Source organism: Mustela nivalis, assembly GCF_964662115.1.
Source record: "Mustela nivalis genome assembly, chromosome: 12".
Taxonomy (NCBI): domain Eukaryota; kingdom Metazoa; phylum Chordata; class Mammalia; order Carnivora; family Mustelidae; genus Mustela; species Mustela nivalis.
In genome coordinates, this window is record NC_139031.1 from 88,014,745 (window position 1) to 88,039,688 (window position 24,944).

Sequence of the window (24,944 nt, forward strand, 5' to 3'; positions counted from 1 at the left end):
AGCCCACAAGGTCTGGGAAAACTTTCTGTACATCAGCAGTAGCCCATGGGACTCAGTGGCTGGCCGGCAGGAAGACCCAGGAAGACAGGGCACAGGCAGCCATAGTTTTCATCCACATCCCAAATTTGTCCATGATGACTTTTGATCACAGTCTGTTATCTGTTTGCTTGTTTGTCTCCTTAATCAGGCTGTGTATTAAGAACTCAGACATCAGAGTCTTTTTTCTTTGCTTTCCAGTGATTCTACAGAAGAGGAAGGTGTGGTTCTACTAGCTATGTTGTCGGGAGTCAGATAAGTGGTTACTAGAAATCTTCACTCACTCACTCATTCAGTCATTCATTCTTTATGCATCCTTCTGTTTGCTTAATATTTATTAAATCCTACTATGTGCCAAATCCTGGGGATACAAAGATGGGAGGAAATGAAATTATCTCTAAAGTTCCTTTCAGCTCCGAATCTTTGTGACTTAGTGAAGATGTCAGTGCCTACCCCCTATAATTTATTGTGTTTCTCTCTCCATACAAAGTGTATTTTATTCTTGGTAACCAATTTGTCTCTATACATGTCATAACTGTAGAGAGCAAGTTTTTCTTTTATAAAACTCTCATTTAGATTGAAGATAATAGATACAATTCCTAAAATAATCTTTAAAAGTATTTCTGGGTTCAGAGCGGTCTGAATTGTATACCTTTACTTTCTACTCCCATCTCCAGAGCTTTCTTGTCTTTCTAGCATCAAAGAGAACCTGTGCTCATAAGCATCTGGCCCTAGGTGAGACCTGGAGTTCTGTTGGTTTAGAACTAAGGAGAAGGGGAGGGCAGTGTGGTGCTTTCTCCTCTGACAGGGAAGTGTCTGAGCTCAATCACTGGGGTAAGAACCTGGGGATAACCAACAAACAGACTTGTAACTCCTCAAGGCCAGGTTGATACTGGATTACACTGGGCCATCCTGAACCACCCCCTACCGAAAGCCCAAGATGGAGCTGAGCAGAATTAGAAAAATTCCCTGCCTTTGAAGACCAGCTCTATAAGGGCTCTTACCATTTGTTCCCACAGGGGAGTGACACCCTGCTTGCTTGTAGCCTAGAGGCCATTTTTGTCTTTCAGCTATAGGGTTTCCAACGCCTCATATACCAAAACCTAGATGTCGGCCCCAATAAACCAACCAAAGAAAATGGCTGTCCACCTGAGGGAGCCTAGCAGCCAGAGAAAGGAAGATCTACACAAAAATCAAACATAAGCCCAGTGAGAAAGAACTTCTCGGGCTGGAAAAATCTTTAAGTAAAATAATAGTACTAGTACTACTGCTGCTACTACTAATAACATATAACTAATAGTATATAACTACTACTACTAATAATGCTTGAGATGCAAATGCTACATATACATAAAAAGAGACTTTCAAATTTGAACCATAAAATAGTGATTTAAACTCTAAATTCAGTGGAGAATTAGTGTGATGGTCATTTGAGACTTGATTTTAATGACTTGGAAAATCAGATGAAAGAAATAGCTTACAGTACAGAAAAGAGACAGACTTCATGAGAGCAAGAGAATAAGCAATGTGGAGAATATACTGGGCAAAACCCATGTGCTAGTAAGAAAAATTCCATACAGAGAAGAAAGAATAGATGAACAAGCTATAATTCGGCAAAGAATAGGGGGAAAAATTCCCTGAAATGAAGAAATAAATGCATCTGCCAATTGAAAGGGCTTACAGTCACTCAGCCTGCATGATGCATGAAAACAGACAGAGGGATATCCTGGGGAAAAAGCACTGAATGCCATTTCCAGAGAGAAAGAACAGGCAGTGATGTGCTCAGTGTGTCTGAAACCCCAAGCAGGTAATTTTCTTAACACCCCTCTCCTCTATATGATAATATTATTTTTAGGGCTAATCATTGAACAAAGAAAATAATGATGGCCAGGAAAGAAAACATACATGTTGAAAATTGTCCTTTGTGAAACATATAAGCAAAAAAAGAAAAAAAAGAGAATATTCTAATACCAAAAATGAAACAAATAATAGGCTAATACTGTTTACTTCTTAGAAAGGAAAAAAGCATTCATACTTATATACGTATCAGTCTATCACAATAATAAGGTGCAAATTTTGTCTGTAAGCCTTAAATTTTGAAGATTAGTGGCTTTCTCAAAATTGATCTTTACTATATATTCATGTTAAATAGAGATACATAAAATTACTGTTTCACAGTAAACTCCAGAAATTGCATTCTGCCAATAGCTTTGTTGTTTTAGTATTGATTCTTACATGCAGAGTATAAGCTAGAGTACATATATACATAGATAAGGAATAAAAATATGCCAACTTGAAGCCTACACATATATTATTAAAATTTAACGCTAACCACAGGAATTATTTAGACAAAATTTTTTTCAAGGAGGAGTAAATTTATCACTAACGTTGTTTAGAATCACTGGTGATGCTAAAAAACAGCCCAACTTTTAGTTTAAAATTGGGTTAACATTTGTTAGAGGCAGTGCATCCCCCAGTGACTTCCACTTGGTTCTCTTCCACCAACTGCATAGTTGGCAGCAACTGAGAACAAGTTTCTTACAATGAAAAATTCTTCCACTGGCATGGGACTTGCCATCAGACCACTAAGCGAAACAGCATACGCCCTGCATCCTAATGAAGCCTCCTAATGAATCCTCTACCTTGAGAAGCAAAGGAAGGTATGCTCAAGGACATGCTTAGGAATATATGGCCTTAAAAATAGTTGAAAGAAGACTTGACCAAACAAAAAATGAAAAGAGACACATCCGCATGAGGGGGAAGAAGGAAGGGAAATGGTTCTTCTCGGAGTGGAGAGAAGAGAGCTGAAATGAAGAGGTGACAGAGGATTTTAAAGTTCTTTTTCAGGTTTAGAGAAGTGGGGATGGGTAGGATGATAGAGCTGAGAAATAGTGTGCCAGAACGTTAAGAAGTATTTGGAACACATATTTTTGGTTACAGAAGCTGCTAAAAGATGGTGAACATCAGTGCCACGGATAAGTATAATAGAACTTGTACGTTAACAAGGGGAACACATGGAATGGATAGCAACTTGCTCAAACCAGCAAAGTAAGGGAAAGATAAAAAGAAAAAAGCACAATTTAAAATAAATCGTGTATATATAAAGTCAGATGGAAGGAGGGTAGTTAAGTATATGGCTATTATACTAAATATAAAAAGGTTAATTATCCCATTAAATACAGAGTGGTCTGTAAGTGGTCTATTAAGGTTAAGGTAAAAAAAAAAGGTACATTAAAAAACATCATACTAACAATGGATCATCAATGGGTACTAAAACCATTGCATGAAAAATATATACAGTTTCAAATAGTGTTCTCACAGATTTCTTTTTATAAAGGTGGACACTTTAGCTTTCCAGAGGAGCAGAGAGGAAGATACCACTTTAACCACATTAATACTGTCAACAATGGGAAAAACTTAAATTGTGTACATCATATTGTGGTGAATGAAGGATACAACATCACTTATATAATACTCCTGCCAAAGATTTTATACCCTGTTATTAATAGGAAACTACTGGTCTGTCTAATTGTTTGAAACCATCCTAAATGAGGAAAACTCTGCAAAACAGCTAAGCTGGACTTTACAAAATGTCAGTATCATAGAAGATGAAAAGGCTGAGGCCTTGACAGAGATTCAAGGAGACTAGGGAGCCAGGACAATTACAGGCAATGTATGGTCCAGGATTAGGAAAAATTACTATTGATGGGACATACTGTCAGGTTGGTGAAATTTGAATATGAACTATTTATGTGATAATAGTTTTGTATCAATGTGAACTTTCCTGAAATATTTAGGAGGGTGAATGTTTAAAATATCTGCAGCCTGTTCTTAAATGGTTCAGTCAACATACACACAACACACACACACACACACATGACAGGAGAGGGAGTGAGAGGGACAGAGAGAAGAAATGTGGCAAAATGTTAACAGTTGGTAAATCTAGAGTTCATTATCCTTGTCTTGCAACCTTCCTGTCAATGGAATTATTTTCAAAATAAAAAGTTTCAAAAACTGCACTCATCTATATTCTGTTCAGAAGAAACACACAAAAGAAATAAAATAAAAATAGATGGCAAAAAATATATAACCAGGCAAAATAAAGTACTAGAATTGAAAACACAGAAAGTACTAAATGGGGCTGCCTGGAGTGGTGCAGTTGGTTGAGCATCTGACTCTTGGCTTAGCTCAGGTCGTGATCTCAGGGTCATGGGATCGAGCCCCATGTAAGGCTTCATGCTCAGTGTGGAGTATGCTTGAGATCCTCTTCCTTTGCCCTTGCTTCCCTTGCCTTTGGCGATGTTCCTAGGAAGAAGTTGCTGCGGCTGAGGTCGAGGAGGTTGCTGCCTGTGTTCCATCCTTGATGGATTCCTTGAGAGAGAGAATCTCTTGAGAGATTTTGATGGATTCCTTGAGAGAGAGAGAGAGGCTCCATGTCCAGCCCACAGCCTGAGGCAGGGCTCTATCTCATAATTCTGAGCTCATGATCTGAGCCAAAAATCAAGAGTCAGGTGCTTAACCAATTGAGCCCACCCAGTGCCCCAAGAAAAACATTTTATCTGCATTTTATGTTGGTCTTCTTTATCCTCCCATGAAGTCAAGCATACATGATTTCATGTAAGTGATTTTTGGATTGGTTCAACAAAAAGTTAGATATATATTTTCTGATTTGACAGAAAAATACAACTTATCTTTCTATGACATTCAGTTTTTGTTTATTAAATCACAAAATATTTGTGAACTTATTACCAGTTTTAATTTTTTGGCATGGTTATTAAGCTTTACGTTACATTAATCTTAAATTATATTTTGGATTCCCACAGCTTACAAGAATATCTGGAAAGACAACATATATCTCAGTTTTGTGATGTTGAAGAGACTGTAACTAATGTTAACCATTTCATTGATGTGTTCTTCCCTGATTTTAAAAACATGAAAAATCTCAAATTAGAAAAGATCCTGGCATTACTTCGGCCAGCTCTCTTTCAAGAAAAGAAAGGTAAGAAATAAATATAAATACACCCTAGTATAGTTACATTAAAAGATACTATTTTAAAATTTAACATTGAAGAAAAACACCTGTTTCTTCATGTATGAAATTCAGAAGATTAAATTGAGGGGTGCCTGGCTCACTCAGTCAGTGGAGCATGTGACTCTTGGTCTTAGGGTCATGAGTTTAAACCCCATTTTGGGAGTAGAGCTTACTTAAAAAAGATGAGCACATAAAGTTCCTGGCATCTAAAGGGTGCTAGTTATTTTTAACCTTTTCCCTAGTTACTTTTAATCTTTCTGCTATGTTCACATAGCAGACATACAGACCATAAGTTCACATTATAGATGGTATATGGAAATACAATTGATATGTGTATATTGACCTTATATTCTTTGACTTGCTGAGCTCAATTCTAGAAGCTTTGCTGTAGTTCCTTGGGAATTTCTATGCAGACCAAGGTTTCTCAATTTCATACCTACTTACATTTGGGGCTAGATAATTTTTTGTTGAAAGAGGTTATATCTGGGGCACCTGGGTGGGTCAGTCAGTTAAGTGACCGACTCTTGATTTTGGCTCAGATCATGACCTTAGGGTTTTGATACTGAGCCCTGCCTTGGGATCTGAGCTGGGCATGGAGCCTGCTTAAGGTTCTCTCTCTCCTTCTCTTGCTGCCCCTACCCCCTCTAAAAAAAAGAGGCAGTGTCCTGTTGCATTGTAAAATGTTTGTAACATCCTTGGCCTTTACTCATGACGTCTTCCATACCCCCAGTGTGATGACCAAAAATATCTCCAGACATTGTCAGTTGCTTCCTCGCAAGACAGAATGTCAGGCTGAGAGCCGGTGATATGAGCAATAAGTATCACCTGCAAATTGAGAGAGTTTTTCCTCTTTCTTTTGAATTGGTATGCCTTTTATTTCTTCTGCTTGCCTCATTGAACAGGCTAGAACATCCTCTATGATGCTGACAACGAGAAGTGACGGGCTTGCTTTGTTCTTGACCTTATAGCAAAAGAATTCAGTCTTTTCCCATTGAATACAATATTAGCTCTATAGACTCAGTGGTTTAGGCCTCTGCCTTCAGCTCGGGTCGTGATCCCAGGGTCCTGGGATCGAGCCCCGCATCAGGCTCTCTGCTCAGCGGGGAGCCTGCTCCACCCCCCTCCTCTGTCTGCCACTCTGCCTACTTGTGCTCTCTGTCTGTCAAATAAATAAATAAAATCTTAAAAGAAAATTCCAGTTAGTTAACATACAGTGTAATATCAGTTTCAGGTATACAATATAGTGAATATACAATATAGTGAATCAACACTTTCATACAACACCTGGTGCTCATCAGTACTTACACACTCCTTAATCTCCATCACCCATTGGACCCATCCTCCCATTCCCCATACCTCTGGTAACCTTCAGTCTGTTCTCTACAATTAAGAGCTTGTTTCTTGGTTTGCCTCTCTTTCCCCCACCAGGTACATCTGTTTTGTTTCTTAAATTCTGCATATGAGTGAGCTCATATGGTATTTGTCTTTCTCTGACTGACTGTTCCTTATTTAGACCCTATACAGATTTTGTTGGATTTCTACTGATGTAGTTCATTTTTTGTGTGCTCGTGTAAATGGTGTTGTTTTAAATTTCAAATTTGTGTTCATTGCTGGTATAGAGGAAAATAATTGACTTCTGTATATTAATTTTAACCTGAAACTTTGCTACAGTGGTCTCTTATTCTTTTCAGGAGTTTCATTGTTATTGTTTTTTTGGAATTTGCCACATAGATATTGATGTCACTAGAAAACAAAGACAGTTTTATTTTCTCCTTCCAAATCTATATACTCTTTTATTTCCTTTTCTCGTGTTATTTCACTAGCTCGGTTTTCCAGGATGATGTCACATGTCAAATTGCCTTCTTTCCAGTCTTGGAGACAAGCATCTAGTTTCTCTCCATTAAGTATGATGTTAGCAATAGGATTTTTGTACATGTTCTTTAATAAATTGAGGAGCCCTCTATTCCTAGTTTGCTGAGAGTTTTAATCACGAATTGTTGTTGAAGGGGCACCTGGGTGACTCAGTTGGTTAAGTGTGTGCCTTCTATTCAGGTCATAATCCCAGGGTCCTGGAATTGAGCCCCATGCTGGGTTCCTTGCTTAGCCGGAAGTCTGAGTTTCTCCCTCTCACTCTTCTTCTCCCCCTGTTTGTGCTCTCTCTCTGTTAAATAAATAAGTAAGTAAATAAATAAATAAATAAAATATTTATAAAAAAGAATGGTTATTAGAGTTGTCCTATGCTTTTTCTGTATCTATGATAGAATCGTATGATTTTTCTTCTTTAGCATATTAATATGCAAGTTATGTTCATTGGTTTTCAAAATTTGAACCAGTCTTGTATGCCTGGAAAAAATCCTGCTTTGCTGTAGTGTATGCTTTTTTAAAATACATTATTAGATTTGATAGATAATATTTTGTTGAGATTTTTTCCCCATAGTTCATGAGACTATCTTATGTGACAGCTAGTACGTGTTTCTACTCCCCACCCTTTTCCAGGACTCATAAGAATACTTGAAGTATGCAGCAGACACATTCTAGCTAATCCATTTGCTAGCACTCTTACTACCAAGTCACTAGAAAAGAACAACCCACCAATAAGAAGTAATAACCATTAAATCCATAGATGATATATGAGAATTAAAATTGCCTGTCTTCTGTATGAGTTGGTAGGTGGCTGTTGCCTCATTCATACTGGGTACAGATATCAGATGAGTTTGCATCTGGGGCCTACCTGGCCTCTATTGGATATTATCTCAGGCAGTTCTGGTTCTTTCATGTGCCCGGAAGCCTCAAAAGAGTGGCTCACCTCCAAACAACTCTGTCATGTAAGACAAATCCTCAGACCAGAGCTTCCTTGGAAATCAGACCCTTGCACCTTTTATTCATTGTTTTTATCTCCTCTGGGACTGGTTTAGTCATCTCTCAGTTTGCATCTAGCTTGTCAGAATCATTTCCATTGTTGCTTTTTTTTTTTTTTTAAGATTTTATTTATTTATTTGACAGAGAGAAATCACAAGTAGATGGAGAGGCAGGCAGAGAGAGAGAGAGAGGGAAGCAGGCTCTCTGCCGAGCAGAGAGCCCGATGCAAGACCTGATCCCAGGACACTGAGATCATGACCTGAACCAAAGGCAGCGGCTTAAACCATTGAGCCACCCAGGCGCCCTCCATTGTTGCTTAAAGTCTCTCTTTTCCAATGAGCACAGAATATCTTTTCAAAAATCCATTCTGACAATCTTTATCTTCTAATTGCTATGTTTACACCATTTACATTAAATGTCATTTTGGTACATTCTGTTTTCTCTTTCCTGCTATCTTTTGGAATTTAAATACTCTTTAAGTGTACCATTTTAATTTACCCATTGGCTTCTTAAATATATGTATTTTGTCCGTTTCTTTTAGTGGCTGTGCTTTGGGATAAAATATATGATGTGCATAACTTTAAAACCGTTTAGAGTTAATATTTTGCCACTTCCCCATACAGCCCCACATACCCTTTTCCCCTTTGCCCTATGCGGTGTAGTCACTGGTCTATTAAATCTACATGTATTGAGTACTCCTGCAGACTATATTGTAATTTTTTTGCTTTTCAACAGTGATGAATTTTTTAAAAAAACTTAAGAGGAGGAAAACATTTTATTACATTCACCTGGATTTACTCTTCACCCAGATTTATTTACTGTTGTCTTCTATTCCTTTCTGGAGTTCCAAGTTTCCCTCTGATACCATTTCCCTTCTACCCAAAGAACTTTTGTACTTTTTTAAGAGCAGGTCTGCCGGCAACAAATTCAGTTTGTTTTCTTTCATCAAAGGATGTCTTTATTTTCATTCCTGAAGGATATTTGTACTGATACAGAATTCTGGTTTGCCAGTTTTTTTCCTTTAACACTTTAAAAATGTTGGGCCACTACCTTCTGGCTTTATTGGTACCTAATGAAAAATCCAGCATCATTCAAAGCGTTTTTTTACCTGATATGTAATGTACATTTTTATGTGTTTATTTATTTGGGGGTTGCTTTCAAGATGTTTTTCTTATCTTTGGTTTTTAGCAAATTTATTATTATTTGTATAAGTACACTTAAAAAAAAAAGATTTACTTATTTATTTGAGAGAGAGCAATAGAGAGCATGAGTGAGAGGGGCAGAGGGAGAGGGAGAGACAATCTCAAGCAGACTCCACTTTGAGTGTGGAGCCCAAAGTGGGACATGATCCCAGGATCCCAAGATCACAACCCAAGTGGAAACCAGGAGTGGAATGCTCAGCCAACTGTGCCACTGACGTGTCCCTGAGTATACTTTTCTTTGAGCTTATCTTTGATTTTTGGGGTTCCTTAAACTTCTTGAATCTATAAATTTATATTTTTCACCAAATTTGAGAAAATTTCCACCATTATTTCTTTAAATTATTTTTTCTGTGACAACTCTTTCTCTAATCCATCTGGGATTCCAAAGGTATAAGTATTAGATATTTGACATTGTCTCACAGGTTCCTGAGGCTTTGGATACTTCTAAATTTGTTTTCTGTGTGTAATTCTAATTGGATCATTTCGATAGTTTGTTTTAAAACTGAATTCTGTGATTTCCTTGTTAGCATTCAGCCCATCCAGTGAATATTTTATTTTGGTTATGTAATGTTTTTTCAGTTTTACATACCTTGTATGTGTATGATTCCCGTGTAATAAAAGTTGGAAATAACATCATAAGTCATAATTGGTATGTGAAGAATATTATTCACCTTAAAATCTAATAAGCTATTTTTGAAAACTTCTAAATTTCAAATAAGGATGAAATGCATAATAGTACATTCTGTATGGTATGCATAGCCAGTAATCTATCAATTTAACACTTGTTATGTGGCTTTTTATTTAGAGGATGTTTTGAAGATTATTGAAGATGAAGGCTTTAAAATACTGATGCAAAGGCAAATTGTATTATCAAAGGAGGAAGCACAAACACTGTGCAAGGAATATGAAAATGAAGATTATTTCGGAAAGCTTATAGAAAAAATGACCAGGTAAAGTAGATTTTCAGGTTTAGAAGGACCAGTCTGATTTAGTTTTTAATCATTTAGGTCTTCTTTTGAAGACCTAATGCCGTGTGGTAACTGCCATGGTCAAGTTCCCACACTTCTCAGTTCTGTAAACATGCGCTGAATCGACTTCTTGGCCAGTCTCACCTCTATCTTAATTCTCTGTTCAACTGTCCATCTTCTCTCATCCTCCTGGAACATTACTGGAGCAATGGAAAGGCCTGAGTGAGTTCCTGGGGTCCACTGAGTTGAATGCCAGAAATCCAAGTTGTGTAACATTAGATCCAAGCGGAGAACATATGGACTCTCAAGGGTTTTGGTAATGCCGAAGATCACTAGTCCTAGGGGAAGACTGAGGGGCTAGAAATCTGTCAGGTTTTTTAGAAGAGTAAGTGAAATAGCAGCTGTGACAGAAATCCAGCAAGGAATCTGGGAACAAAATAGGAACTGATTTATCAGAATAAAGGCCCTTCTCTTCCTTTCCTTAAACTACTTCCATCCTTTTTTTTTTTTTTTTTTTTACTTCCATCCTTTTATAAGGTGTTTAAAACACTCAAGAATACACCAATGGAAATTCATCTTAGACTTGATAAAAAGATTATCCTGACATGTTTTTGTCTATTTAACAAAACTGCTTGTATTATCTATATATAATTAGCTACTGAGCCATACTTTTGGTCTTTTTTTTTTTTTCTAACAGCGGTCCATCTCTAGCCCTTGTTTTATTAAGAGACCATGGTTTACAACACTGGAAAGAGTTAATTGGACCAAGTAGTGTTCAAAAAGCCAAAGAATCTTTTCCAGACAGGTAGGATTCATATCATGGGTCCCAAACTTTTTTCATGGGAGACGTTTTAATTTCTTTTTGGATGTGGGTACAGGAACCACAGCTCTAGTCTGAGGAAGGCTCTCAGGAGGACCTCAGGAGGAGGAGGTCCTTTCCTTTCACACATGCTTTTCCCCCAATAATCATGTCTAACAGCTCCACAGAGGGGCAGCTTGTAGTTCTCTCCATTGAGCAAAGGTAACTTCTGGTGATACCTTTGCTGTGCAAATCCTGCACCCCTAGCAATCACAGGCTCCAGGGGTCTTGGGCTACAAGGTTCTTCAAGTCAGAGATATGAGAACCATCAAGGGTCAAGTGGGAAGGTCAGATTGGATAAGGCAAAAAGAAAATCTGGGAATGCATCAGCAAAAGCAAGGAGGTAAGAATGGGGTCGCAGGATAGAAAGCCAAGTTACCAGTGAAGTCAGTTTATGAGCAGGAAAGCACCTTATTCACTATGGCTGGATTCTGTGGGTTGGCAGTTCAGGACTATGCGTATAGGGCAGAAAATGAAATAAGCAGAGAGTATATCCTCTACTGAAATTTATGTGGATGAAGAGACGGTGGGTGGGGAGGGAAGGGCTACTGAAAAAAACATCAAGGAACAAGTGATTTAGGAGATTTTATGTATTCATCTATTGTAGAGGAAGCAGAACCAGGATAAACTGCCTAGCCCAGGGGCCCATGGGTGGCTCAGCTGGTTAAGCGTCTGGCTCTTGGTTTCTGTTCAGGTCCTGATCTCAGGCTCATGGGATCGAGCCCTACACAGGGCTCTGGCTCATGGGGGAATCTGCCTGAGATTCTCTGTTTCCCTCTCCCTCTAACCCTCCTCCTACTCACACACTTTCTAAATACATAAAATCTTGGAAAAAAAGAGTGTGCCCTAACGCAACATGTCTAGTATCAGCCTCACTCCTGCCCCTTTACATGTGGCCGTGCTGTGTGTGCTCCAAGACTCTTAGCTCTCCGCTCGCCCTGATGGAGGGCTCCTTTGCAGTGTCTCCCGGACTCAAAGTTTGTCATTTGGGTTCTTTGGTATAGCGTCAGGTGCCATCTCTAGTGCTTGGTAATATTTAGTGATGAAGGAAGGGATAGAAGTATTTACTGACAACTTAATATGCACCATGTATTTCAAATGTATCATCTGATTACATCCTCAAAATCTCCTTCCAAAGCAGTTTTGTTATCTTATTCTGACACAGCTAAAGCACAGAGAAATTAATTGCCCAGTGCAGTAAGCATCCTACAGTTTGTGCTTTTCCCCTGTACGGAGGTACAGTTCCTTCTTTCAAGTTATCTGTTGATAGTCACATTGTAATTATTTCACTGTTCATGTTCTTCCTAATGGCTGTGAAGCTACCTTGTAAGGAAGGAGTACTTGCCAAGCCACTCTGTAATTATTGCCTTCTACACAGTGTCCAGATCAGGAATGAGCTGTTTGATAACTTTTGGACAATTTATACAGTGTTCTGTTGTCTTAGATTATACTACATTATGTTACACTCTAACAGTGCTGACCTTGACTTCTTTTTCAAAGTTTATGCGCACGATTTGCAATGGAAGGTTTGCCCATCAACCAGTTGTATGGAAGTGATTCATTAGAAGCAGCCGAGAGGGAAATACAGTATTTCTTTCCTCCTCAAAGCACTTTAGCACTGCTTAAACCTCATGTAACACAGGAACAAAGAGGTAAATATTTAGAAATAAAAATTAATGTGTACGTTTCCTTCAGATTTTGTAAAAACTTTCAAACTATGGAAAAGCTAGAAGAATAATTCAACAAATGTCCACATATCAGTCTAGATTTAACAATGAACTTTTGTCATATTTGTTCTCTCGCCCTACTTCCCTCTTCCTTCTCTCTGTCTCTCTTATAATCAAAATGAAATTGAATTTTGTTGAAGCCCTTTTCAGAGTTGATGGAGATAACAATGGTTTTCTCCATTGGTATATTAGTAGGAAAAATCATGTTCATGATATTTCTAATATCAAGCCGTTCTTCCATTCTTTTATAAACATCACTTAGTCCTGAGGTATTTATTTATTTTATTTTATTTTTTTCAGTGTTCCAAAATTCATTGTTTGTGCACCATACCCAGCACTCCATGCAGTATGTGCCCTCCTTAATACTAACCACCACCAGGCTCACCCAGCCCACCACAACCCTCCCCTCCAAAACCCTCAGTTTGTTTCTCAGAGTCCACAGTCTCTCATGATTTGTCTCTCCCTCCAATTTCCCCCAACTCCCTTCTCTCTCAATCTCCCCGTGTCCTCCATGTTATTCCTTATGCTCCACAAATAAGTGAAACCATATGATAATTGACTTCTCTCTGCTTGACTTATTTCACTCAGTATAATCTCCTCCTGTCCCGTCCATACTGATACTAAAGTTGGGTATTCATCCTTTCTGATGGAGGCATAATACTCCATAGTATATATGGACCACATCTTCTTTATCCTGAGGTATTTTTTAAATGTGCTTTTAGATTCTATTTGCTTGTATTTTATTTAGGATTTTTCACATTGGGACAGTGAGATTGGTCTGTTCTTTTCATTTTTTTGTGCACGGTTTAGATAACAGCACAATATTTCATAAAAAAATGTGCATGTCTTCATTTGCGGTACTCTGGAGGAGTTTAAGAAGCAGTGGGATAGGTATTTGAAGATTTGGTAGACTTTTCCTGTGAAAACATCTGGGCCTATTGCCTTTTTTTTTGTGGGATAATTTTTTGACCACTTCTCTGTGGAGAAAGTCTTCTATGGAAACTGATCTATTTAAACCTTTTACCTCCACTGTGGTTAATTAGAGTTAATTTTGCTAAGTTGTATTTTCCTAGGAAATTATACATTTTGTCTGTATAGAGTTCATGGTCTCTTATTATCATGTTTAATTTCTTCATTCAAGAAATTAAATTATTTCTACCCTGCTATTTCTTCATTTGTTGTCTTTCAAACAAACAGAATTTGATTTATTTATGAGTTTTATTTTCTGTTTTCAAACTTATTACTTTCGTTTCTTTTTTAAAAGTTTTGCCTTTGAGTCTCTAATAGTTTTTAAAGTGTTCTTCTTCTAGCTTTTAATTTTTAAAATCATTTATTTATTTATTTATTTATTTTTAAGATTTTATTTATTTATTTGACAGAGAGAGAGATCCCAAGTAGGCAGAGAGGCAGGCAGAGAGAGGGGAAAGCAGGCTCCCCACTGAGCAGAGAGCCCGATGAGGGACTAGATCCCAGGACCCTGAGATCATGACCTGAGCTGAAGACAGAGGCTTAACCCACTGAGCTACCCAGGCACCCTTTTTCTAGCTTTTTAAATTGGATATTTAATTCATTTATTTCCATTATTTTTGTCAGTATAAATTTTTGATTACTGCTTTAATTTCCTCTGATTACCCCATAGATTTTAATGCATAGTGTTTTCATTAACATCATCATTATTATTATTTTTAGAAATTCTGCACTGTGCTTACAATGTTGTTTCTCTATTTGTCTGCTTGGTGATCATATCTTATTTTTACTGTACTGAACACAAAGGTTGGCCTTTCTGGAAATCATATCTGACCTTCCCAGAGAGTTAATAGTTTACTTGCCTGTGGTTCTGGGAGCCTTTTGCATTGTTCTTTATAATAATGACAACCTTTTCAAGCTGTGTTTCTAGGCCAGGCCCTCTAAGCAGACAAGATCTGGAAGAAATGGGTTAATGTTCCCTTCATATTTGTTCCCACAGCGCCTATCAGAGGGCGCATCCTGTCTGCCCCCTTTGAGGAGTCCAGCCTTCTTCAGGCTTTCTATGGGCTATGTTCAAGGTTGATCTATAGACACCAGCAGGGCAGCACAGCACTTCTAAGTGCTTTTGATCTGGACCAAAGAAAAGACTGTTTTACCAGAAAGCTCCTAATCCCTCATTTGATTCCCTGAATGTAGCCTTTAACATTTAGGTGTTGTGAGATTTTGACAAGATTTACTTTAATTACCTCAAATAGTGCCTGGCTACGTCAGGGAGCAGTGTTCAGTGGGCTTTCCCCTTCAATCTATATCTAGCAAGGACTTCCTTGACATTTGCTGCGTGGATGTGAAAACACGTCTTCACTTTCAGCCCAGAAGCACACCCCTTCTTATAGTCAATGAGACACTTCTGGTGGGTTCTGGAAAGGTGCATCTCAGAGACTGATCATCTGTGTTAATGTATTCACGTTGCTCTGAATGTTGATTGGATGCTTTTCAGTTCAATTTAGTTTAGCAGAGTTTTAGCTTTTTAAGCCACAGTAGGCAAGTAAAACGATTACTTTCCTTAGCTATTTCAGTCTATATGAATACGGAACAAAAGTGGAGGCACTCTGCAAGGTTACCAAATATCTGCTTTGCCCTAGAGGAGATCCTGAAACTTATTAGAGAGGCTGGATTTGAAATAACACAGATGAAGGAAGTGCTCCTAAATGAAGAAGAAGCAGAGAACATTTATTCAAAAATAAAAGGAAAAGACTTTTATCAAGATGTAGTAGAAATGTTAACCGAGTAAGTTTCTGATACAGTTCTTTGCATTCATTATATAAGTAGCAAGTATTCATTATAGAAACTGAAAAATTCAAAATGTAATTTTAAAAAATTCCATTCATTAAGAGACACCCTATTAATATTTGGGGTTCATTTCTTTCCTGTTTCCTTCCTTTCCTACCTTCTTCTTTCCTTCCTTCCTTCATTTCCTTAGGTCTTCACATTAGATACAGAGGTGATCTGGGTTCTAATCTCTGCTTTTAAATCCCTGATCTGTCAACATATTTAATCTGTGCCTCAGTTGCCTCATCTTTAAAATGGAGATAATAATAGTATCTATCTATTTGTTTGTTGTGAAGGGTATATAATTGATACATTAAACATACTTGGAATAGTGCCTATCATATATTTCTAGAATTAAACTATAGCACTCTTCTAGCACAACAACCTGTTGGAAAGGGGAGAAATGGAAAAACAGAAAGCACAAAAACGCACTGATAAGAACAGGGAATAAAGACAAAGTGTGGTATTCTGTCCTTAGCTGTATATGCAATCTCTATAGGTATAAATATCCCAGATCACCTGAAAGCATTCTTATTTACAGGGGTCCATCTTTGGTCATGGTTCTGACCAGATGGAATGCTGTTTCAGACTGGAGACGATTGATGGGTCCCATAGAACCAGAGGAGGCAAAAATACTGTCCCCAGACTCTATTCGAGCCAGGTTTGGAAGAAGCGTTTTGAAAAATGCTGTGCACGGGTCATCTAATACTTACGAAGCAATGGAGAGCATTAATAGAATTTTTGCAGACTTTGTTCCTGAGACTCCTGAGAGAAACTTAAGTACAGTACCTCTTTAATTGTTGTTTTCTTTTCTTTGCTTATTACTGTGACTGTGCCCAGGATAAGACTGTCCCAGAAAGACCAGAACTTTCCCCATATCCATGAATCAAACTTTATTTCCTGCCAAAGCAAGAAGCAAAGCTGTTCCAAAGCAAGCTTGAAGCTACATAATATGTATATGAATTGAGTTTACTTAGCTGTTGATAGAAAGTTTGGAAACTTTTCTGTCCTGGGCGATGTGGGAGACAACATGAGCGAGGTGGCTTTTCCCATTAAACCTACTTCTTTATTTTCAAAGAGCACATTCACAAATGTATAGTTGTGTGGCTCCGACATATGACTGGAATATGACTGAGGAGCCTCTTCTCAAGGTTGTCCCCACCCTGAGCCAAACTGAGAATCAGCACCCAGAGCATAAGGAGAAAGTGATATTAAATGGAGAAACCCCTCCACCCAGGTTCCTAGAGGAGAAGTGTGAGTTGTTCCCTTAATATTGTCATTGAGGCTGTGACGTCTGCCAGTATAAGAACATTATAGCGAAATATCAAGTCATAAAATAAAAATAAACTTGGGCACTGCTCATTCCATAAGTGTCACTCAAGTATAGACAAAGGCATGAGTACACAACCCATAAAAATTTATGTTGGGAGACTATGAATTGTGTGGCTGCTTGGACTGCAAATTCTTGGTTAACACAAAAGTGGCTGAATGGAGGTTGTTGCCTTCAGAAAAGTGCAAATTGAATGTGGAGGCAAAACTCAAAGAAACAACATCTAATTATAATCAATATAAGATAGTACATTATTAAACATGCCAGTGATACATGACTAGTGGAAAAGGAGGTGAGTGGAACTACATTCTGTTTATAGCATCATTTAGCAATATGGTATAGATATATGCTGACATCACAGAGAACCCCCCCCCCGTTTTTGGTGAGGGGAGCATTATGAATAATATGGGGGATTTCACATTAGTGTGTAATTAAGTGCTGAATTGATAGGTATATGTTTGATGGTTAGGCACTGGAGAAGGTAAGGAATGAAATCGATCTTGGAAAGGAGGGAGAATTTTCAAAATCAGAGGTAAGGAAGCAAGAAAGAGAAGTCAGTTTAAAAGCTTTTAAACCATCACATGCATATATGCTTGATGCTTATCTATAATTATATATATATTGTTGGTTTCTTACTATGGCTATAGTGCTGTATCTACTATACTCTACCATATCACTTTAAGGTATTGTTGGTCTGTTTCAGACACTCAGAATCATTTGTTCAGCTCTTGCTATGTGCCAAACATTGTTGCAATACTGAATATACACAGTCCTTATCCTAAAACTTTAGAACTCTCAAAGTAAGATATAGAAAATTAACATGTGTTCTAGGGTGTTTAGGGGTAAGCACAGAGTGCTTTGACCTGATGCATATAGGAGGAGGAGAAAGAAAAGGAGAGGCAAGCTATCCAGGCTGAAGGCATTACAATAAAATGAAAGATTACAGCAACCTTAACTAATAATAGAAATGGTGAGTTGGTGATAAGTGGAATGATGAGAGGATTCTCAGAAAGCTACCTTACAGAACTTGATGACTGACAACTAAGTAAGTGGGAAAAGATAAAAATTCCTGGCTTGAGTAACTGAGGAAATGACCGAACCATTACCAGACAAGAAACCCAGAAGGGAGAAGAAGGTTGGAAGGAAATGCTATGAGTTCTGTTCTAGTCATGTTAGGAAGAAGGCATCTGAATTGAGATCAAGTGAGTTTTATCTTAGGAATACCAGGTAGTTCAGCATATGAATATCAAGGAAGGTAATACCCACACTAATAGAATGAAGGAAAAGTATATTATCTCAACTTATACAGAAAAAGCATTAGACAACCTCCAGCACCCTTTCATGATAAAAACACTTAATAAGTTAGGACTATAAAGAATTTCCTCATCATGATAAAGGCCATATGTGTAATACCCAGAGCTAACTTCATACTACAATGGTGAAAGGCTGAAAGTTTTCCTTTTAAGATCAGGATCTCTGCTTTTGCCACTTCTGTTTAACATTGTTAATGTTGGAAGGTCTAGCCAAAGCAATTAGGGAAGAAAAAGAAACAAAAGCATCCAAACTGGCATATGATTAGCAGGTGGCATGATCTTTTATTTAATAAATCCTGAAGAATCACTTACACATACAAAAAAATTGTTGGAGCTAATTCTGTAAAGGCACAGGATACAAAATCAACACACAAAAATCACTCATGTTTCTATACACTAGCAAAGAAAAATTTCCAAAAGGAAATTAAGCAATTCAATTTACCATAGCATCAAAAAATAATAAATACTTAGGAATAAATTTAGTCAGGGTACAAGTGTAAGAATTTTATACTGAAAGATGAAACAATGTTTAAGGAAACTAAAGAAGACATAAATAAGTGGAAACACACCCTGTGTTCATAACTTGGAAAACTGAACATTTTGAAGATTACAGTGCTACCTAAAGTGATCTACAAATTCATTGCAAGCCCGAAAAAAAAATCCCATTGTTTTTTACAGAGATGGAAAGACCCATCCTAAAATTCACATGAAATTTCAAAGGACTCAGAAGAACCAAGACAATCTTGAAAAACAACAAAATTGGAGCACTCCCACTTCCTGAATTTAAAGTTTATTACAAAGTGGCAATAGTCAAAACAGTGTGGTTGTGGCACAAGGATAGACTGATGGAAAAGAATTGAGGATGTATAAGTAAACCTTCACATTTATGATTAGTTGATGTTCAACCAGGGTACTAAGATCATTTAGTAAAAAGAATAAATTTAATAGATTTATTTATTAATTTAATAAATAGTATGGAAAGACTAGATATCTATATTTAAAATAATGAAGTTGGAATCTCACCTTACACTATATACAAAAATTAATTCAAAATGGATCAAAGACCTACACTGAAGAGCTAAAACTATAAAAACTATTAGAAGAAAACATAGGGGAAAATCTGAGGGACATTGGATTAGGCAGTAGTTTCTTAAATGCTATGCCAAAGGGACAGGCAACAAAAGTAAAAGGAGATAACTTCGTTTTAATAAAAAATAAAAACTGCATCAAAGGAAACTATTGAGAGAGTGAGAACACAACCCTCAGAATGGAAGAAAATATTTGTAAATTCAGAATCTGATAAGGATTTAATATAAGAAATGGATAAAGGGCTAGAATAGACCTTTCTTCAAAGAATATCAACAAATGGCCAACAAATGCAAGAAAAGGTTCTCAACACAATTAGTCATTAGAGAAATGTAAATCAAAACCACAATGAGATACCACTTCATAGATAGCTAGGATGGCTACAATAAACAAGGGAATATAAAAAGTGTTGGTAAGGATGTGGAGAAATTGCTACCTTTATGCATTATGGTAGGGATATAAAATGGGGGAGCTACTGGGGATGACAGTGTCACACTTCCTCAAAAGGTAGAATTACATCTGACCCAGCAATTCTACTCCTAGGTATATATCCAAGAAAATTGAAAACAGGAATACAAACACTTACTTGTACACCAGTGTTTGATAGCAGCATAATTCACAACAGGTGGAAACAACCCAAGTATCCGTCCATCAATGGAAGAATAGATAAACAAAATATGGCATATACCTACAGTGGGATGTTATTTAGATGTAAAAACAAAGTATTGACAACATGGTACAACATGGGTGAACCTTGAAAACATTACATTATGTGAAATAAGCCAGACACAAAAGGACAAATATCATATGATTCCACTTCTAAGAGACATCTTGGATAGACAAATTCATAGGGACAGAAATTTGACTAGAACTTAATAGATACAGTTTCCTTTTAGAGTGATGAAAAGTTTTGGAAAAGATTGTAATGGTTGCAGACTATGTGAACATAACTAAGACCACTGATTTGTACACTTGAAAATAGTTAAAATGGTAAGCTTTATGTTATACATATTTTACCACAATAAAAATATTTTTAAAATAAAATAAAGAATAGTTCCTCAGGAAAGCACAGAGCTCTCTCCCAGTAGAGTTCTCCAAAAGCTCTCCTAAAACTATATAAAATTAGGCATGTCTGATAGTACACTTATTTTTATTATTTTTTTAGATTGAGTATAGAGCATGTGCTTATTTTTTTTCTTCAAGTTTTTATTTAAATTCCAGTTAGTTAGCATACACTGTGATATTGGTTTCAGGAGTGGAATTTAGTGATTCATCACTTACATACACCATCCGGTGCTCATCACGAGTGTCCTCTTTAATCCCCATCACCCATCCAGCCCATCTCCGCCCCCTGCCACCTCCTGTCTAGCAACTCTAGGTTTGTTCTTTATAGTTAAGAGTCTGTTTTATGGGGACACCTGGGTGTCTCAGTTGTTGAGGGTCTGCCTTCAGCTCAGGTCATGATCCCAGGGTTCTGGGACCGAGCACTGCATCGGGCTCCCTGCTCTGCGGGAAGCCTGCTCCTTCCTCTCCCACCCTCCCTTACTGTGTCTCTCTCTGTCAAATAAATAAATAAAACCTTAAAAAAAAAAAGAGTCTGTTTTATGGTTTGCCTCTTTCTCTTCCTCCCATGTTCATTTGTTTTGTTTCTTAAATTCCACATACGAGTGAAATCATATGGTATTTGTTTTTCTCTGAATTATTTCACTTAGCATAATACTCTCTAGCTCCATCCAAGTCATTGCAAATGGCAAGATCTCATTCCTTTTTATGGCTGAGTAATATTCCATCGTGTGTATAACACGTCGTCTTTATCCATTCATCAGTTGATGGACACTTGGGCTCTTGCTATAATTTGGCTTTTTTGCAACACACTTCAAAAAAAAATGCATGCAATTCAAACAGTAAAATCCATAAGTGAAAGTAAGCTTTTACTAAAGTTTCTTGAAGAGATACTAAATAAAGCAGTTTTTTTTTTCAAACAAAATATAACACAACATCAAGAAATTCCTAAAACAAGAAAAAAAAAGAAATTCCTAAAACTCTTCATTGGGCACCTCTGTCCTCAGAATCCCCTTGGACCCCACAGCTCCTTCTCCAGTCATTCCGCCACAACTCCGCCTCTAGCCTCTCCATCATCTTCCGTAAAATGCTGCACTCTCAGTCCTGTGTCTTTCTCAGTTCCTTCCAATTCTATTCCCCACCTTTGGCTTGACTAGCAATTCTGAATCCTTGAGAGGATTGAGTAGGAAGCTGTGGTTGCTTAGAGTTGATATTTTTAACCGTGTCAAAAAAATTTGTTCATTCATTTATTGGGTTGTAAATCCTTGCTGATTACTTACTTCTTGAACCAGGCAGTATTATCTGTAAAGAAAAGAGACCATCTCTCAAGCTTGGTGATTCTACCATATGTCAGGGATTTGTGTGCCAAAAGGAAACCCATGACTGCTTTAAAATTCGCTTTGTAATGTGTCTTATCAACTGTATTCTTCTCTTAGAACTTTGAGAAGATAATGTGTGTAAGTTCACACTGGAATATAACCATGTGGCACAGCTTTCCGGGAGGAATAAAAGGAAGATATTCTTTGGAGGAAAATTTGGTGTTACCTCAAGTTAAAAACTAACCTCAAGGTGAAAAACATGGCTGTGCATAATAAATAATAATAATAATAATATAATAAAATAATTAAAAATGTGACCTTCAAACAAATATTAATGTTTCTTTTTACCCCGTCTTTCAGAGAGGATTTAGGGTGGCTTATTGACTGATTGAAAAGATTGAACAAAATAATTGCGGAAGAACATGGATTATGTGGAAGAGGAGTGTAGAATGGGGCCAGGGAAGCCAGGAGGGGAGTTATATACAAAATGCATAGAAAGCCCTAATGTGTGTTTAGAGGTTGGCCAAAAATGTGACTCTAACCACTTCAGCAATAAACTCTGAAAAGGTGTCATATTGATTTACAGAATTTGCAGTCTAACTCGAGGACGAGTGCAGGCTATGTACCCGCTATCCTGACACTAAGACAATACAAATCTCTCCAGGGATGAACTTGATAATAAGCCAAAGTTTCCACTGGCTTTGGCATGTTCCTCTCTCAGGATATAATCTGAGGATGTTTACTACAGTGAAGCCTTTCAGCTTTTAGCCAGAGTTCTGTGTAATTCCCAGCATGTTGGCTATGACACCTCCTTTTCATCCCACGCAAGAGAACATACTGGAATGCACGCGAGTGAGAATGATATTCTTTTTTTTAAAAAAGACAGACAGAGATCATAAGGAGGCAGAGAGGCAGGCAGAGAGAGAGAGAGAGGAGGAAGCAGGCTTCCTTCTTGGCAGAGAGCCCGATGCGGAGCTCGATCCCAGGACCCTGAGATCATAACCTGAGCCGAAGGCAGAGGCTTTAACCCACTAAACCACCCAGGTGCCCCAGAATGATGTTCTTGTATGATTAACTTCCCATCCTAATTTCTAAACTCTAATGTTAAGGTACTCATGAAATTTGATTATTTATCTTATTGTGATATGAACACTGAACGCCAAGCTCCATCCTCTTGACAATTTTTAAGGTTACAAGGCTTTATTGTTGACTCTAGGCACAATATTGTATAGCAGATCGCTAGAGCATATTCATCTCACTTAACTTATATTCATCTCACTTAACATATTCACTTAACTGAAACTTTATGTCTATTGATGAATACTGTCCCCTCCCCCACTCCCCAGCCCCTGGTAACCACCATTCCTGTCTTTGATTTTATGAATATGACTATTTTATTTTTTGAAGACTTTATTTATTTAACAGAGAGAGAGAGAGATCACAAGTAGGCAGAGAGGCAGGCAGAGAGAGAGGGGGAAGCAGGCTCACTACCGAGCAGAGAGCCTGATGTGGGGCTTGATCCCAGGACCCTGATATCATAACCTGAGCTGAAGGCAGAGGCTTAACCCACTGAGCCACCCAGGCACTCTGAATATGACTATTTTAGATACCTCATAAAAGTGGAGTCATGCAGTTCTTGTTTTCTGCGTCTGGCTTATTTCACTTAATAGAATCTCCTCAAGGTCCATCCATGTTGTCACATTTTATAGAATTTCCTTCCTTTTTAAGGCTGAATCGTATTGTATTGTATGCCTACAGCACATTTTCTTTATCCATTCATGTCAACAGACATCAGGTTGTTCCCATATGTTTATTATGGTGATGAGTGCTGCAACGAATATGTGAATATTAATATTAAGATCCTGTTTTTAATTATTTTGGATATGTACCCAGAAGCGGGGGTCCTGGATAATCTAGTAGTTCTGTATTTTTTGGTAGCTCTGTTTTTAAGTTTCTGAGAAGCCGTCATAATGTCTTCAATAGCAGCCGCACCGCTGTGCATTCCCACCAACAGAGCATGCCCAACAGAGCCCACCAACACCGTACCCTCACAAACACATACGTGTCTGCCACTCTGCAGCTGCAAGGTGGCATCTCACTGTGACTTTGCTGTGTTCCGGATGGTGAATGATGATGAACATTTCTTCATACACCTGTTGGACATTTGTTTGTCTTCTTTGGAGATGAGTCAATTCAAGTCCTTAGCCCATTTTTTAAGGGAGTTACTAGGTTTTCTTTGTTATTGAGTTGTCTGAGCTCCTAATGTATTATGGAGATTATTTGGCTAATCAGATGTATGGCAAATATTTTCTCCCATTCTACAGCTTGACTGTCTCCCTAATTTTTTTTTAAATATTTTATTTATTTATTTGACAAGTAGAGATCACAAGCAGGCAGAGAGTCAGGCGCAGAGAGCGAGAGGGAAGCAGGCCCCCTGCTGAGCAGGGAGCCCGATGCGGGACTCCGTCCCAGGACCCTGAGATCATGACCTGAACCAAAGGCAGCCACTTAACCCACTAAGCCACCCAGGCGCCCCTCCCTAAAATTTTTTAAAAAAGATTTATTATTTCAGAGCGTGTGCATGAGAGCACGGAATTAGAGGGAGGGTCAGAGGGAGAGGGAGAGAGCGAGAATCCACAAGCAGATGCCCTGTTGAGCACAGAGTCTGACACGGGGCTTGATTCCAGGACTCCGAGATCATGATCTGTACTGAAACCAGAGTCTTTTGCTTAACCAACTGAGCCACCCAGGCGCCCCTACAACTTGACTTGGCACTCCGTTATTGCTTTCTTTAGTGTGCAGCACCTTTTTAGTTTGATTTAGTCTGCTTGTTTTTTTTTTTTTTTTTTGCCTGTGTCATTAACATCATATCTATGAAATCACTGCCAAGACCAATGTCATGAAAATCTCATGAAGAATCCCCCCCCTTTTTTTGTTTGTTTGTTTTTTAGTTTTTCTTTTCTTTTCTTTTCTTTTTTTTTTCTGGGAGTTTTACATGTTTGTGTCTTATGTTGAAGACTTTGTTTTTGAATAGGCTGGACCTGGGCAGGGTGTGGCTCGCAGGTGCCCTCACTGGTACCTCAGCCTGTTCTCTCCACCATGCACACATGGGGCTGGGGACCTGGGATCCCTGGATATTGAGAGTCACATGGCACGTGCTGTGCAGTTTGCTCCCTGATGCCTCGTCTCAGGTACCCATGCCCTCCAGGCCTGTGTGACCAGGGCCTCTCTCCATGCTCCCCCCCGCCCTTAGCGTCTGCCTGGGGCAAGTGGTTCCCCCCACCTTGATGTAGAGGCTGGGTAGATTGTTAGGGCCAATCCCCATGTAGCACCAACTGCTTTTACCAGATGCTTC

At 38.1% G+C, this 24,944-nt stretch overlaps 1 protein-coding gene across 6 annotated transcripts in view; it reads left to right on the forward strand.

Moving 5' to 3' along the window:
- Nucleotides 1–21,899, forward strand: part of NME8 (NME/NM23 family member 8) — a 60,890-nt gene extending 38,991 nt beyond the window's left edge. For 5 of the 6 annotated variants that reach the window (XM_082692009.1, XM_082692011.1, XM_082692012.1 and 2 more), the window contains 7 exons: nt 4,860–5,035; nt 9,935–10,079; nt 10,795–10,902; nt 12,457–12,608; nt 15,293–15,437; nt 16,021–16,259; nt 18,801–18,938. In XM_082692009.1, the coding sequence (XP_082548135.1) occupies nt 4,860–5,035; nt 9,935–10,079; nt 10,795–10,902; nt 12,457–12,608; nt 15,293–15,437; nt 16,021–16,259; nt 18,801–18,832 (997 nt within the window). In that variant the 3' untranslated portion in view covers nt 18,833–18,938. Of the gene's footprint in view, nt 1–4,859; nt 5,036–9,934; nt 10,080–10,794; nt 10,903–12,456; nt 12,609–15,292; nt 15,438–16,020; nt 16,260–18,800; nt 18,939–21,706 lie in introns of those variants that run through there. The other variant, XM_082692010.1, reaches the window with a different exon arrangement.
- The last annotated feature ends 3,045 nt before the right edge of the window (nt 21,900–24,944 follow it).